At 39.0% G+C, this 15,237-nt stretch overlaps 1 protein-coding gene across 5 annotated transcripts in view; it reads right to left on the reverse strand.

Annotated features, from left to right (window-relative positions):
* The window catches only part of Clcn5 (chloride voltage-gated channel 5), a 224,782-nt gene that overhangs the window by 30,647 nt on the left and 178,898 nt on the right, over positions 1 to 15,237 (reverse strand). Inside the window, exon 1 of one of the 5 annotated variants that reach the window (XM_023706554.1) lies at positions 12,113 to 12,182. The exons of 3 other annotated variants lie outside the window; for them this stretch is intronic. In XM_023706554.1, coding sequence (XP_023562322.1) covers positions 12,113 to 12,137 — 25 coding nt within the window. In that variant the 5' untranslated portion in view covers positions 12,138 to 12,182. Of the gene's footprint in view, positions 1 to 1,687; positions 1,882 to 12,112; positions 12,183 to 15,237 lie in introns of those variants that run through there. One more of the 5 variants, XM_004646269.2, reaches the window with a different exon arrangement.

Consider the following 15,237-nt stretch of genomic DNA (forward strand, 5'->3'; position numbering starts at 1 on the left):
CACAGCTCAGTGATCTGTCCTTCTCTGATCATTCACATATCCATTTGCACACCTACCATGATCCTTTATCTGCTTGATTTTTAGCACTTCCTTTGCAATTACTTACAACATGGCTTACCTTCCTTTCTAGACTAAGAAGCTCTTTTCTGGTAGTTCTATATCTGATTCATCATTGTCTTCTCCACAGTGTCTTAATACATACCTGATACTCAATAAATACCAGCTGAAGCAAACTGTGATGACGTACAGCAGTAACAAGGGGGAAGTAGTTAAACCAAGCAGTTGTAGTCAGATGTGGTTAGTGACTGTTAAGCAATCTTAACAAATTCATCCAAAATATTTGGGCCACATCATCTGATAAGACAATATTGCTATTCAACATAGAATATACATCAGTATTAAAGAATTTATGAAATACACAGGGGGTGCAGAGTACTGCTATCATTCAATTCATCCAAAGCTCACATTTTTAGCACCAGCTTCCGCAGGGACAAGGCCTCAAGCAGATAATGAACTCCTCTGCAGAATAGGCTGAAGTGGTCCTCGACTGACTTGCTCTCCTGCATCTGCAAGCCCACCTGTACTAGAAATTCTGACCAGCTGCGCATAGAGGTACACACTTGTAATCCCAGCACTGTCGAGGCTAAGGCAGGAGCACCACCTTGAGTTTGAGGCCAGCCTCAGCTATGAATGAGTCCAGGCCAGCCTGAATTGCACAGCAAAACTAACTCTATCTCAAAAACAAAATAATAATAAACCTAACTAAAAAAGACCAAAGAAAAAAAAAGAAACAAAGTCCTAGCAGACAACTTCAGCACTTCCATGGGGTAAGTTTGAATGACCATACGTGGCTTGCCAATTGTAAGTCTTCCAAATACCTAACTCAGCATACTTTTTATAAGCAACATACACATTTGACAGGAAAACCTCAGCAGAGTCCAAATCATCTGGAGAGTGGGGGTGAGACAGGGAGATGGCATGCAAGAGGCGAACAAGTTAATCTTAAAACCCCAAACCAAAGTCCTTTCTATATCTTCACTTGCACCTGGCTATAAAATGGATGGCTGCTGAATCACCGACCCAGCATTTCCTATCACGTCAGTGTCACACTGATAAAAGATAAAATCTGGCATGGTGAGAGCTTGGAGGGAGAATTCCAGTTAACATAGAAGGGCAAAAAGAGAAAGAACAAATTTTGGGGGTGGGGGCCAGCCTATTTCAATTCTCAAGTACAGCGCTGAGATGAACACTGGGACACCAGAAATTGACCTTTTTTTAAAGGTAGGTTAATGCTTTCTTTGAATTTACTCTGGTTTAAAAGTTGTCCTTTCAGGAAGAAAAAAAAAAGAATTTTGTGAAGCACATTTTAAAAAGCATCTAATAGCTACCTAATGTTACCCTAAGTATCAAATGAGGCCCCCAGCTTTGAGGATCTTAAGGCAAAATGAGGCTCTGCAAGGGCGCCCTGGCAAGAAAGAAAGAATCCTATTACATCACTAAGTAACATGAGCACTGCATCATCCTCCTTTGTCATCGGTCTCCTGTTAGAGCTGTTAGAGACGCAATTGTCAGGCTCTTGCAAAGGGCAGGCAGTGATTACAATCCTACTACAGACTGCTTGCGATTCTCCAGATCTCCTCCTCCCAGGGGCACGTTTCAGTCTTGGGTAAGGCTCAAGCCTGCTTACCTTCAATCACAGTTTCCTTTTTTTCTGTCTCAAAGAAGAAATAACCTTGACAGCCCACATTTGGTCATGTAGGTTGAGGCGCTTGAACAGAAGGAGCTCCGCTCTGGGGCACTTTAGAAGGGCACTTGCTGCGTTGTCTGCTTTTCACAGCAACAACGCCACCTAAAGAGTCACTAGTGCTCCCGGCGGTCAGAGTGTGATGTCACTATTGGGATCACGTGACCAGACCCTTGGACCAGCCTTGGAAAAAGGAAGATTTTTAACCAAGCACAGACGCCTTAAAGATGTAGTCTCATCTAAACAAATGTAACCAAACGAAAGACAGCTCAGAAAACTGGGTTTCAGACAAGTTTTGCTCTTCAGAACTCATTTAGCAGAAAGTCTGAAAAGGCAAAGTGGGAATGTCCTAAAGCATTTTGAGTTTCAGGGGTTCAAAGTAACAAAAGGTGGGGGATACTAGAGAAGGGGCTGTATAATATGCACTGGATAGCAATAACATGGAAAAAAATCTCACAAACATAATGCTGAATAAAAGACCACAGACACAAAGAGCACATAACATTTCAAATCTATTCCTATAACTTCAAAAATAGACACACTTAAATTATACCACTTTCAGATACAAATGCTTACATTATAAAGAGGAGGAAGAAAGTGCCAAATGTAAAGACAAGAGCTACCTAGAGGAAGTCACTCTGGGAGACGTGTGCAGCAGAGGTGGGGGCTTTCACAATGCTGATCACTTCTTGTGATCTGGGCAGTGACCACCTCAGTGACCATTTTATAATTATTCCTTTTGTTTGTTTGTTTGTTTGTTTTGTTTTGTTTTGTTGGGGGTTTTTCCATAATTTTATTGAGAAACAAATAGCAATGAGACAGTTTCAAACCAAATTGGTAGGACAGTTTCAATAATTAACACATTGCATACATTCTTCCTAGTGGTTAATTGCTGTTCAAGATGTGGACATGATATCCTATTTACAAACACCATTAGAACAAGTCACTCTATTCATTAAGAGAATGTAACTACATATCTATCCTAACCATTTTGAATACACAGATACAAAATGGACATTCATCTGTATCCCCTTCTTTTGTTAAGTTCCGTTATTTGAATATTATAGGTGTGTAAACTCAGCAAAAGATTCTAAAAGAGTCCAGTATCCCATAAGAGTATTGGGTCTTCCGCTTAACTGGCAATGTCAGAAATTGTTGACCTGAGTCCCCTACACCTCAACATAACAGCATGACTTTACTTCTTATACTTCATTTTTATACTTTTCTGCTGGATGGTTAAGACCAAGGTAAATAGAAAAGTATAATACAAGTAAAAGGAAAGCAGGATCTCAAGGACTAACTAACCAAGAGAGGGAAAGGAGAAGAGCTAGGAAACATGACAGGGGCAAGCCATACAGTTATAAGTAGAAGATGGGCAAGGCAATGATCCTGAGAATCTCCAGAAGATTTTTGAATCTAGCAGTTAATTGGAAAGATTCTCACCCTAACTATATATATGGATACCTGTGAACTAAGCAACTGCACTGAATGGTAATCTGTATAATAGTAGTTTTATAATTATTCTTTAAAGTGTACACATATATGTCTCCCATTCTGTGCATATATTATAATTAAAGGAAAATGTGAGCCCAGATTCAGAATGCACCTATACTTCCAGCTAATCAGGAGGCTTAGGCAAGAGATCACAAGCCCAGGAATTCAAGGCCAGCCTAGAAACTAGTCAGACCCCAACTTTTTTTTTAAGTGTTATTTTGAAGATACAGCTCAGGAGTATAGCACATGCCTAGTACTACAAGGCCCTGGGTTCAATCCCAAATAACACATTTAAAAAGAAGAAAAATGTGAAAAACTGAATTGTATTTGAACTTACCATACAAGGTCAGCTCCATAATTGTTCCTACTCACTTTGAAACTCCAGAGTATAAGCAGGAAAATGAGTTGTTTCTTAGTAGTAGTATTCTTCTCTGAGAGCAAAATCTATTCAAGTGACCTGGGTAAAAGTAGCTAATGCAGCCCTGACAATAAATTTTCTACATTTCCATTATTTGAAATGCTTACCCTTTCATGGCCTTACTATGAAGGCTATTTTTAAACAGGTCCTAATTAATTGTGCCATAACATCAGTCCAGTAAAAAGAAATTCCCATCTCCCAATTTCCTAAACAAATCAGCAAGATAGCCACTGTTAAACATTAACTCAGTCACTGTGTGCTCCAATAATCAGACCATACGTGTAAGGCTCTGAATCATTATTATTCTCATCAGTCTTTTTTTTTTTTTTTGAGATAGAATTTCACTGTACAGCTCAGGCTGGCCTTGAGCTCACATTGATAGCCCATGTTGGCCTCAAACTTGCAGTGATTCTCCTGCCTCAGCCTCCCTATTGCTGGGATTATAGGTGTGTGCCACCACACCTGGCTCTCGTCAATTTTAAGGGCCAGTACTTTCTAAAACCTTAATATGATAAAACCTTATGAAATGTGAGGCATTACATGACACCTGTACACTTTCATTATATGGTTAATTATACCTCAATCTCAATGGACTAATATAGCATTAATGAGAATTTAAATAAATTGGTAATTAATATTAAGTAGAAACTAGTGACAATACTATAAAAAGCAACAACTATAGTGACAAAGTGTGACTATCTTATACAATTAAACTTTTAGAAAGTTAGGCATATCATATTAAAAGAGGGTTACATACCCAACCCCATAAGCCTCTTTTCAGTGCTACCCTTTATCAAACAGGTGGTTTTTGTTTGCTTTTTTTTTATTTTTTGAGACAGGATCTCACTATGTACCCCACACTGGCCTTGAACTCAAGTGCTGGGCTTACAAGCATGTGCCACCATGCCTAGCTGGTAAATAGTATTTTATGTGTACCATCTGAACACCACTATAGAACTCACTAGCAGTTTCCTCTTCTTTTGCAGTGCAGGAGAGGCGCCTTGCACACCCTAAGCAAGTGTTCTCCCACTGAGCTACACCCCCAATCTTCCCTTACATTATCTAATAAGCTTTATCTTGTCAGGATTATTTCACAATTCAGCAAAACAGTATTTAGAGAGTATATTTTTTTACTTTTTTAAAAATAATTTTATTGAGAAACAAATAGCAATGAGACAGTTTCACAACCGATTACTAGCACATTTTCGATAATTAATACATTGCATACTGTTGTCTCTTTTTTTTTGGCAGAACTGGGGATTGAACTAAGGTCTTTGTGCTTGCCAGGCAAGTGCTTATTCTACTGAGCTATCTTCTCAGTCCTACATATTGTTGTCTTAGTAGTTATTCATTGTGCAAGATGCAGACACTATACCCTGTCTCAAATACTATTAGAACAAACCTTAGAGAGTATATTATTTTTTGATCTTTAAAAAATATGTAGTTGTAGCAGGGTGTGGTAGTCTATTCCTGTAATCCCAGCTCTGGGAAGGCTGAAGCAGGAGGATCACCATGAGATCAACATCAGCCTCAGTTACATAGTAAGTTGAAGGCCAGTCTGAACTACACAGTAAGATGGTGCCTGAAAAAAAACATACAGTCGTACAGATTGTGTATCTGGATCCATGTTAAAAACTTTTAATGGAAGTGCAGATTTTTCTCAAATGTTTCATCAGCACTTCTAGGGGAAAGATCTTTTTATTACATATAAAGTTACTTTGAGTACTAGGGAGCTAAAATGAGAAAATGAAGCACTGGTATTCAGACTCTGACAGGATGTATTTCTACTTCTTTTATTCTTTTCTATCCTCCATTCTCTGCCAAATTTAGAATCTCTAACATATCATATGTTCATCTTACAGATGGCTCAGTGTAGGTCTGATATTATAACAAATATATTTGTACTATATTGATATATCATGAACACAAGACAAAAATGCTACGCACATTTTAATGCATCCCTAAGATGAAAATACAATAGAGTTCATGTTTGGGGGCAAACAGAGATATGTTTCTGGAACACCAATCTGAACAGATTATTTCCAAGTTTCTGTGTTGTCTTTGGCTCTGACAGCAATGTTTTGAAAACTTTCAGCATATGAAGGTGTTTTAATGGTTATTTGGCACAAGTGTGAACCAAGGATTCAAAAATATTCATCATAATTTTTAGGATAGGAAAAATAAAATATATAAAACATACAATGCCAATGCCAGGCATGGTGGCACATTTGAGAGGCTGAGGCAGGAGGATGTTCACGAATTGAAGGCCAGCCTGTACTATATAGCAATAACTTATCCCAAAAGACTCCCCAAAATCAAATGTATAATAACGGTGATGCAATAACACTGCTGGCTCTTAAGTTTCATCAATAAGGGATTAAGCTGTTCACACTCTTTCACAAGGCTATCAAAATATCCAACTTGATGACAAATAGCTTAATTACTTACCAGACCAATTACTTAAATACAAGATGACCAAAAGTTGCATAATTTTTGTTAATTTTTATAAGATAACAGGAAATATTAAAATGACAATTTTATCAAATTTACTTAATGCAAGAATCAACTGGTTGAAATGACAACTGCCTGGGTGACACTAGAGATAGTATGTAAACAAATGTGCTGCCCAGTGACAAGGAAACTGTTAAGTGATTAAGTTATTGGTCATATTCCATGTCTGACTGGTTTCTTTTATTAGTAATTTTTAATTTAATAGAAAGAGTATCAGTGGACTAAGCACTTGTTTTGGCAAGCACAGGGACCAGGGTTTGATCCCTGGTCCCAGTCCCACATGCTGAACCAGCCCTGGCCCTGGCCCTGCCCCTGCCCCAGGAGCACACTGAGCCTGTGACTGAGTCTTTGGGGGTGGTGGCACATGCCTGTAATCCCAGCTCTGGGGAGGCTGAAAACAGGAGGATTACTAGGAATCTGAGCTGTGTAGTAAGACCCTGTACCAAATACATAAATGAAAATAATAATAGTAATAATAATAATATCAAGAGTAAATTAGTAAAATAGTCGTCAGGAATGAGAGCAGAAGCTGGGCATAATCTCAGCATTCTGGAAGACTAAGGCAGGAAGATCACAAACAGACCATCTTAGGTCACTTAGTGTCTTAGTGAGACCTTGTCTCAAAAAAAAGATAAAAAAGGTTGAGAATGTAGCTCAGTGTGAAAACCCTGGGTTTAAACCCTAGTATCACAAAAGGAAAGAAAGAAAAAGAAAAAGAATGACTGGCCAGGTGTGGCGGCACATGCCTGTAATCCCAGTATTTGGAAGCTGAGACAAGTTCAAGGCCAGCCTGGGCTACAAAGTGAATTCAAGGCCAGCCTGAAGTACATAGCAAGACCCTGTCACAAGAAAAAAGAAAAAAAAAGAATGGCAGCTGGACTAACTAGTGAAGTACAAAGCAAAAACTGCAAGGGTTTTTCAAAAAATAGCATCTTCAGAGTCAATCATATTGTGGTGGTAGAAGTGCTGCCAAGGAAAGCCGAGTTTAACAAAGAGCCCAAATGGCAGCTAGGTACTAGCTTGTTGCCTCCAATAGGGAAAAAAGTAAAATACAAGTTTTGAAGGCATTTAATATATAAAATATAATGTAATGCTCTAGTAGGAAAATGATTCAAGTTAAGGTATGACTATATTTTTACCGTGAATGATAGATGAAAAGGGCTAATTTACATTGCCTAAGGCCAGGTAAAGTAGTCAGAAAAAGTCAATATAGAAAAAGCCTTCCCCAGTAGTAGGTTATATTTAGAACTGAAGACTTTACAATGAGTCTTCCGAATACTGCCTGAGCTAGCAAACATACAAATGAATGCATTTAACCTTTATCTCTTTGCTGAAACTTTCTATTTTAAAAAAAAATTACCTGATGCTTAAAACTAGAAAACCTCTTAAAATACACAAAAATTGTGATTTGAGAATGTTTATTACAGTCCCGCACCAGTGAACCACTTGAAATTTACCTGTGGAGGTAAATGGTAACTGATTAAGTGATCTAGTTAAACAATAACAAACCTACAAGGAGGAAAAGGACAGAAAGAAACCTAGTGCAGAGAACCTTGAAGTACTGCTTTAGTAATATCACAGGTAGCTGGGGCAGGTGGGGGAAATCACCTGTTGCCAATAACCTAAAGAAAGAAATAAGCACTCAAAAAAATTGGCTGGCTCCTCCGTATGCACCACAGGAATGGAAAATTGTCTCTTCTAAAAATGTATTTCAGGGGCTGGTGAGATGACTCAGTGGTCTAAAGCACCTATTTAGAACAAGCTTAGCAAAGCACAGGGACCGCGGTTCAATCCCCAGCACCACATGCCAGCCAGCCCCACCCCCTGGTGGGCTGAGCTGGCCACACACAGTCACACACAAATAAATAAATAAAAATTAAAAAATAAAAATAAAAATGTATTTCAGTTTTTCAGGGAGATATTGTATCTTTTTAAGGCCAGAACTATGTCTACAAAAAATTCAACATTATGCCTCTCACACCTCAACAAACATTCATCCTGCGGTTCTTTAAACCTTACCTCCACTCAACAGCAAGTACTAAGAGCCTACTATGTGCCCCTTCTCCTTCCAAACCTTGGCTCATCCTGCCTTCCAGTTTTTAACTGGTTCATATATTCTAGTTCTCCCACTAAGTCATAAACTCCTTCACATGCCATTCCACATACTTTCCTGAGAATACATTAGAGCTGAAGACCCAATAGTCAACATTTGTGAGATATTTTTGTATCCAGCTACTTGTGCTTCTTTTTGAAAGTTTCTTGTTTTGTTTTGTTGAGACAAGTTTTTGCTATGTAGTTCAGGATGGCCTTTGACTCACTATGTAGCTCAGGCTGGCCTGGAACTCATGGCAATTCTCCTGCTTCAGCCTCTGGGCACTGGGAGTGCAGGTGCCTACCACCATATCTAACACCTCTATTTTGCTTTCTTACTTACTCAAATCCAGTGACCAAAAAGCAAATGTTGATGCAATAACTTTCCCATGTAAGCCCTGGACAGTACTGATGCACCGTGCTATGTTTTAATACAGTATCTTAGTTTGGCCCTGCAATGCTTATTCAGGAAGTATATTCTGTTGGTATGAATGTGTATGTCATACTGGTTGTCAAGTACTGAAATACTTCTGTATGTATAAATAAATAACCTCTTTCTCAGAAATTGTTTTTTCACTTCTCTTAGAAACTCCATAACTTTTTCAGTATTCAGCAGCTAATATCCCAGGACACCGCAGGGCATTGAACCAGGACAGTGTCTGACACCCATTCTGAGGGATCTGTGTGCTGTGTTGATTTGAATATCATCCCTGCATTTATCTCACTTAGAGATCCACTGCTTTGTTTCTGTTCACATAGCTTAAAACCTGCAGGTGTCTAAGACACAAGGACAATGAGATAGTTCTGAGTTCAAGACCAGCTTGAGCTACATAGTGAATTCAACACCAACATGAACTGCCAAGTAAGACCCTATCTCAAAAAAAAAAAAAAAAGAAAACAGAAAAAGAAAAAGAAATAAAAGGAGTGGTGAGAGATGTGCATAACAGAACTCGAAAACCTGCAACAAATCTATATCATACACAATATGAAATGATGTTTTAGAGTTCTTAAAAGCATACGAGGGCTGGTGAGATGACTCAGTGGTCTAAAGCACCTACTTAGAACAAGCTAAGCTAAGCTAAGCTAAGCAAAGCACAGGGACTGCGGTTCAATCCCCCAGCACCACATGCCAGCCAGCCCCGCCCCCTGGTAGGCTGAGCTGGCCACACACACACACACAAAATAAATAAATAAGTAAATAAATAAACAAACAAACAAAAATGTTTTTAAAAAAGCATATAAGAAAGTGAGCAATAACAGAAAAGGATGGGGAAAACTTGAGAGACATGCAGGTCTGTACATATCTACATGATCCCACCACCTTCTGACTTCTTTTCCATTGGACACACCCCTACCCCTTGGATTGTGGACCTTAGTTTGGGATCTATGTCTTTTGTGACTCCTACCCAACCTCTTCTCTCATCTGTAAGTTCCCTGATGGCCTTCACCACCAGTAGAACCATGGTGCTACCTGCCAGAATGAGAACAACCAACATAAGGATGGCAGCTTGGTATTCTCAAGCTTCCACTGAGTGGAAATGCCACTGAGATCAATGCTAAACTGGAAGTAGACAGGGGCTAGGTTTCTCAAAGCTGCTGACATTACTGTCCGTATAAAGAAAACAGCCCTATGTTCCATTACTTACTCATTTCTTCCTTCGCAAATTTATGCATTTATGAAACTGACAAGAGGATAAGGAACATAACGGATAGAAGATACTATTCTAAAATTCATATCACATACCAGAGTGTTAGGAAATCCTTTGGCTAGCATGATTCTACCTAATAACTTGCAATTCTTGTTTTAGAAGCAGTAGAGAGTAGAGAGAGATAGGATGTGCAAAGAGCAGACATACACTCTGGGAGGACGGGTCAAGTGATAGTTTCTAATGAAGACTAAAGGAAAATTCTAAAAGGGCTTTTTTAGTTTGTCCAAAGATAAGAATTATAATCCTTGCTCCACAGACCACTCATTGTAGTACTTTGGGCTATGGACCCAATCTTGGTGGGTTTACAGTTTGCCATCTGTAAAATAATGGGTTATTAGCAAGTATGTTATGTCCCTTCCAAATTTGTGCTCTATTGTGCTTGCAATGATTTTTTCAACTTTGGTTTCATATATATTGTATGGAATGACTTTGTATGGGGGATACCTTCTCAATATGTTTTTTAAACTGGCCTCAAACTAATTTGATCCTCCTGCAACAACCTCAAGTTCTGTGATTATAGATGTGCACAATCAGTCATGGATGCCTGGAATGACTTCTAAGAGGCCCTTATCTTTGTTTTGTTTTGTTTTTTGCGAAACTGGGGATCAAACTCACTCCCTTATGCTGGCCAGGCAAGTGCTTATTCCACTGAGCCATCTTCCTGGCCCCCAAGACCCTTATCTTTGAGGAAGTCCAAATGGTGCTGTGTATCCGGTAAGCCCTAACAAGACAGTTCTGTTCTGGGAGAGCACTTGTGAGTAAGAATTTGTTAAGTCTGACAAAGTGAGTCTTTTACTGTATTTTCACTTTTGTTTCTATAGTTATTGATTGCACTATCTAACAATCCCTTCCACATCACCGTTGCTTTTCTTCCTTCTATACATCTTGGACTCTGATTGAGCACTGTACTATTGCACACTGCCGCACTGTACAGAAAGTACACATTAGCACAATGGTGACAATGATCAGCACACATGTGAGCTACTTTCATGATTTGTTTTTAGGTACACATGTATGTAACTCAAGATCCATTCATATGTATGAAAATCCACAACTCAAATGTTTGCAAGTCAGGATCTTTCTGCAGTTTCTTTTTCTTTTTTTTCTTCTATCTAGAATTTACAAAGAAGTAAAAAGCATTAGGGCCGCAAAATTTAAAGACCCAAGCCAAAACTGGGCATCCGAGATGAACACACACCTCTCAGAGGAAGAAACACAAGAAGCAATTAAATACATGAAAAAATGCTCCATACCACTAGCCATTTGTGAAATGCAAATCAAAACAACAGTGAGACACCATCTCACCCCAGAAAGAATGATCATCATAAAGAAAACAACCAACAGCAAATGCTGGAGAGGCTGCGGGGGAAAAAGGAACCCCTCTCCACTGCCAGTGGGAAAGCAGACTGGCACAACCACCATGGAAATCACTATGGAGAGCCCCCCAAAAAACAAGACTGGAAATCCCATTCAACCTAACCATTCCCCCTCTGGGAATCCTCCCAAAAGAACCAAAAACATCATATCACAGCGATACATGTGTGCCCATGTCCACATTTCTGCAGTTTCTTGAGAGCACATTTCTAGCAAGATCACAAAATGGTGCTATCAATCTTTATAAAAGAAATATTCATTAGTGGAGGAAAGGACAACACATTTTGTTCACCGGGCCCCAGCATTTCTGCCACTTAGCTAACTGAAGATATACTAATATGACTATAGTACCTCTGGAGTATCGTGCAGCCACAGACCCCAAAACCATGCAGTCAGTTCCCCTCAAGCATTACAGCAACCCTTTCCTCTACCACATGCCACAAATTGCAACAAAGTGGGGTGGAAAATAATCCACTCAAGATTTACAATACTACCCAGGGATTTCTAAAATATTATATTGTATTCCCTTGACCAAGGGACTGAAGCACTTTTACTGATTGAAGAGTAAATGGAGGATTCTGAATTTGGGTCCTGCAAGTAAACAAATTGGAAGTTGTAACACCTATCCTTAAAACAGGAAAAGGTTAGAAAAACAGAAAATTTAATGATTTTCCCCCCAGGCCCATTGGAGAACTGAGATTGCAGAGGAAACTGATCCCTCAAAATCTGAAGACATAAGCTTATCCAGAGACACAAATGAGATTTGCTTACCTAGAGTAGAAAAGGTTGGAGTCATAAAATGGTAGGACCTCTGAATTAACTTGGATGGACTGCTGAAGACTATCTGTGGACTAGCAGCAGTCTGAGATTCTTTTGGGTCTACAAAACTCATTAGGTCCATGGTATCCGGACTCCCACACAAAAGCTCTCCTTCCAGGAGCCACACTAACCTCTCACAATGAAGATCTAAGAAAGATCCCTTCCTGGCTTTGTCTAGGGGAGGGGAAGAGTAATCATTGTGAAATAAGTCCAGAGATTTCTTCATAACAAAAACCTATGCTCCAGGGAAAATAGTTTTACTTAGACCAAGCCTTATTGGGGGAAGGGCATTCTTATCTCATCTAGCTTTCCAGTCTCACCTAAAGGGAAAAACAGACTCCACCTGGGCCTGAGTCTAAGGAAGTAGATTCTGAGTGCTGCAGTCAAGGACTGGAGTGAAGGCAGGAAAAACAAAAGCTATGCCACTGGAGAAAAGTTTGTCACCATCGGAGCGACAATGCATACTCCCAATGAAATACCAAGAATTAATCAGAAGATTGTAAAATTGTCAGGCATTGCAGTACAAGTCTGTAATCCCAGCACTCACAACGAGCTGGAAAGTCACTAACTTCACAGATGGAGGCTGAAGCAAGAGGATCACCTTGAATTCAAGGCTAGTCTGGGTTACAGAGTGGGTCCAAGCCAGCTTGAACTACACAGGAAGATTTTATCTCAAAAACAAAAGAAGGGCTGGGGAGATAGCTCAGTGGAATAAGTGCTTGCCTGGCAAGCGCAAGGTCCTGATTTCAATCCCTGGTACCACAAAAAAAAATTACTTCTTCCTCATACTTTAGCACCACACCAATAGGGCTTCAATATCATAAGAGTAAATTACAGTTTAGAGAGTTGCAAAACATGGTCCTTCTAGAGGACTTGTACAGAGGGAAACTTAGAATCAAGAAGGATAGCCAGGGACACCATAGGAATTTGACCACTCTGACAATTAGTTATACCAAATAGTAAATATTACCCAACTCTAGCCCTATTGCCATAAATTCATTCTCTCTCTCTCTCTCTCTCTCTCTCTCTCTCTCTCTCTCTCTCTCTCTTTGGGCAGGACCTGGGATTGAACTCAGGCCCTTGCAATTGCCAGGGAAGCACTTATTCCACTGAGCCATTTCCCTGGCCCCCTACTGCCATAAATTCTTACACAACAAAGTTAAACTAAAAACAAGTAACATAGAAACATGTGGAAAATTCCCCCAAATGACTGGAAATTAAATGATGGACTTCCAAAGAACCTAGGGTGAAAATGACCTCAAGGCAAATTTTAAAATATTTTGAAGTAAATGAAAATACAAGGTACCAAAATTTGTGGAATGTATAAAAAATCACTTAGATGTAATTAATAGCATGTGGTGTACATATTAGAAAAAAAAAGAAAGACCCAAAATCAATATCCTAAGCTTCTATATATCTTAGGAAGATGATGGCGTTATCAGACACTTAAGGAAGAAATAAAATCATTTTTCACAATCTCTTCCAGAAAATAGTACCAGGATGAGAAGTTCCTAACTTACTCAATGAGTTCAACATTACTCTATATGAACATCAATAAAATATTAAAAGAAAGAAAAACTACAAGTCGGCATAGTAGTACATGTCAGTACTCCCTGTGCTGGGAATATAGCTCAGTGTGAGGACCCTGGTTTCAAATCCACAATACAAACAATATAACAGCTACAGACCAGTATATCTCAAGAACACAGATGTAAAAATCCTTTAAAAAGTAACTATGCATGGTGGTGTATGCTTGTTCCAGCACTGGGGAGGTTGAGACAGGAGGATCACTACAAGTCTGAGCTGTGTAGTGAGACCTTGTATCAAATAAGTAAATAAGTAAATAAATAAATACAAACAAATAAAATCCAACTAGCCCAGTATGATGGAGCATACCTCTTTCCTCAGCATTCTGGAAGGCTGAGGAAGAGAATCACAAGTTACAGGCCAGCCTGGTCAGCTTAGTGACTTAAATAAAAGCATCTCTAAATAAAAAATAAAAAGGGCTGGGGATATATCTCAGTTCAAAGACCCTAGATTCAATCACAATTTCCACAAAATATAGTAAATACATATACTCAACAATGTATACATAAAAAGAATTATACCCCACAATCAAGCGAGATTCATTCCAGGTATGCAAATCTTACTCAACATCCCAAAAATCAATGTAATCCAACATATCAGTAGGTTTGTGAAGAAAAATCATGATTATATCATTGACATCAAAAAACATTTGAGAATAATATAACAACAGTCTTTCATGATTAAAGATGTCAGTAAACTAAGAATAAAGGGAACTTTAATTTTATTTTATTGGTACATTTTAGATATACATAATGATAACATTCATCATAGGAAATTAGCACCCGTGCATGATATATCTGGCTCTTTCCCATTTGCCTCCCCTCCCTGCATCCCCTTTCCCTGTCCTTTACAAAAGCTGTTTACATTTTTCCCTTCTTTTCACTCTTAGCTCTTCTTTCCTGCCCCCCCACCGGGTAATTTCTTTCTTTCTTTGCCTTTTTTTTTAAACAAAATGTTTAATGTAAGGTTAATAGTATTAATATACAGTCAAATGAGCTTTTGCAAATCAGTAAAAATATACAGCTAGAAAAAAAAGCAAAGCCAATAATAATTTTTAAAATTCAGGGGACAACCTGCTCAGGCCCCCTCCTGTCCCTCTCTGGAACAGGAGTTTTCTTTCCCCCAATAAATATATTCTGCTCTTAACCTTTGTTTCATCCTAAAATTCATTCTTTGGTTTTACAGAACACAAACTCATTCCAGGTATCTTTCTTTGCCTTTTTGAGACAGGGTCTCACTTTATGCAGTTCAAGCTGGCCTCGAACTCATTTTGTAGCCCAGGTTGGCCTCAAATTCAAAGTGATGCTCCTGTCTCAGCCTCCCTACTGCTGGGATTACAAGTTTGTGCCACCATGCTCGGCCAATAAAGAGTAACTTCTTCAATTAAATGAAAAACAGGGGCTGGTGAGATGGCTCAGTGGTCTAAAGCACCTACTTAGAACAAGCTTAGCAAAGCACAGGGACCGCGGTTCAATCCCCCAGCACCACAT

This window comes from Octodon degus, unplaced genomic scaffold (assembly GCF_000260255.1).
Source record: "Octodon degus isolate 3935 unplaced genomic scaffold, OctDeg1.0 scaffold00263, whole genome shotgun sequence".
NCBI lineage: Eukaryota > Metazoa > Chordata > Mammalia > Rodentia > Octodontidae > Octodon > Octodon degus.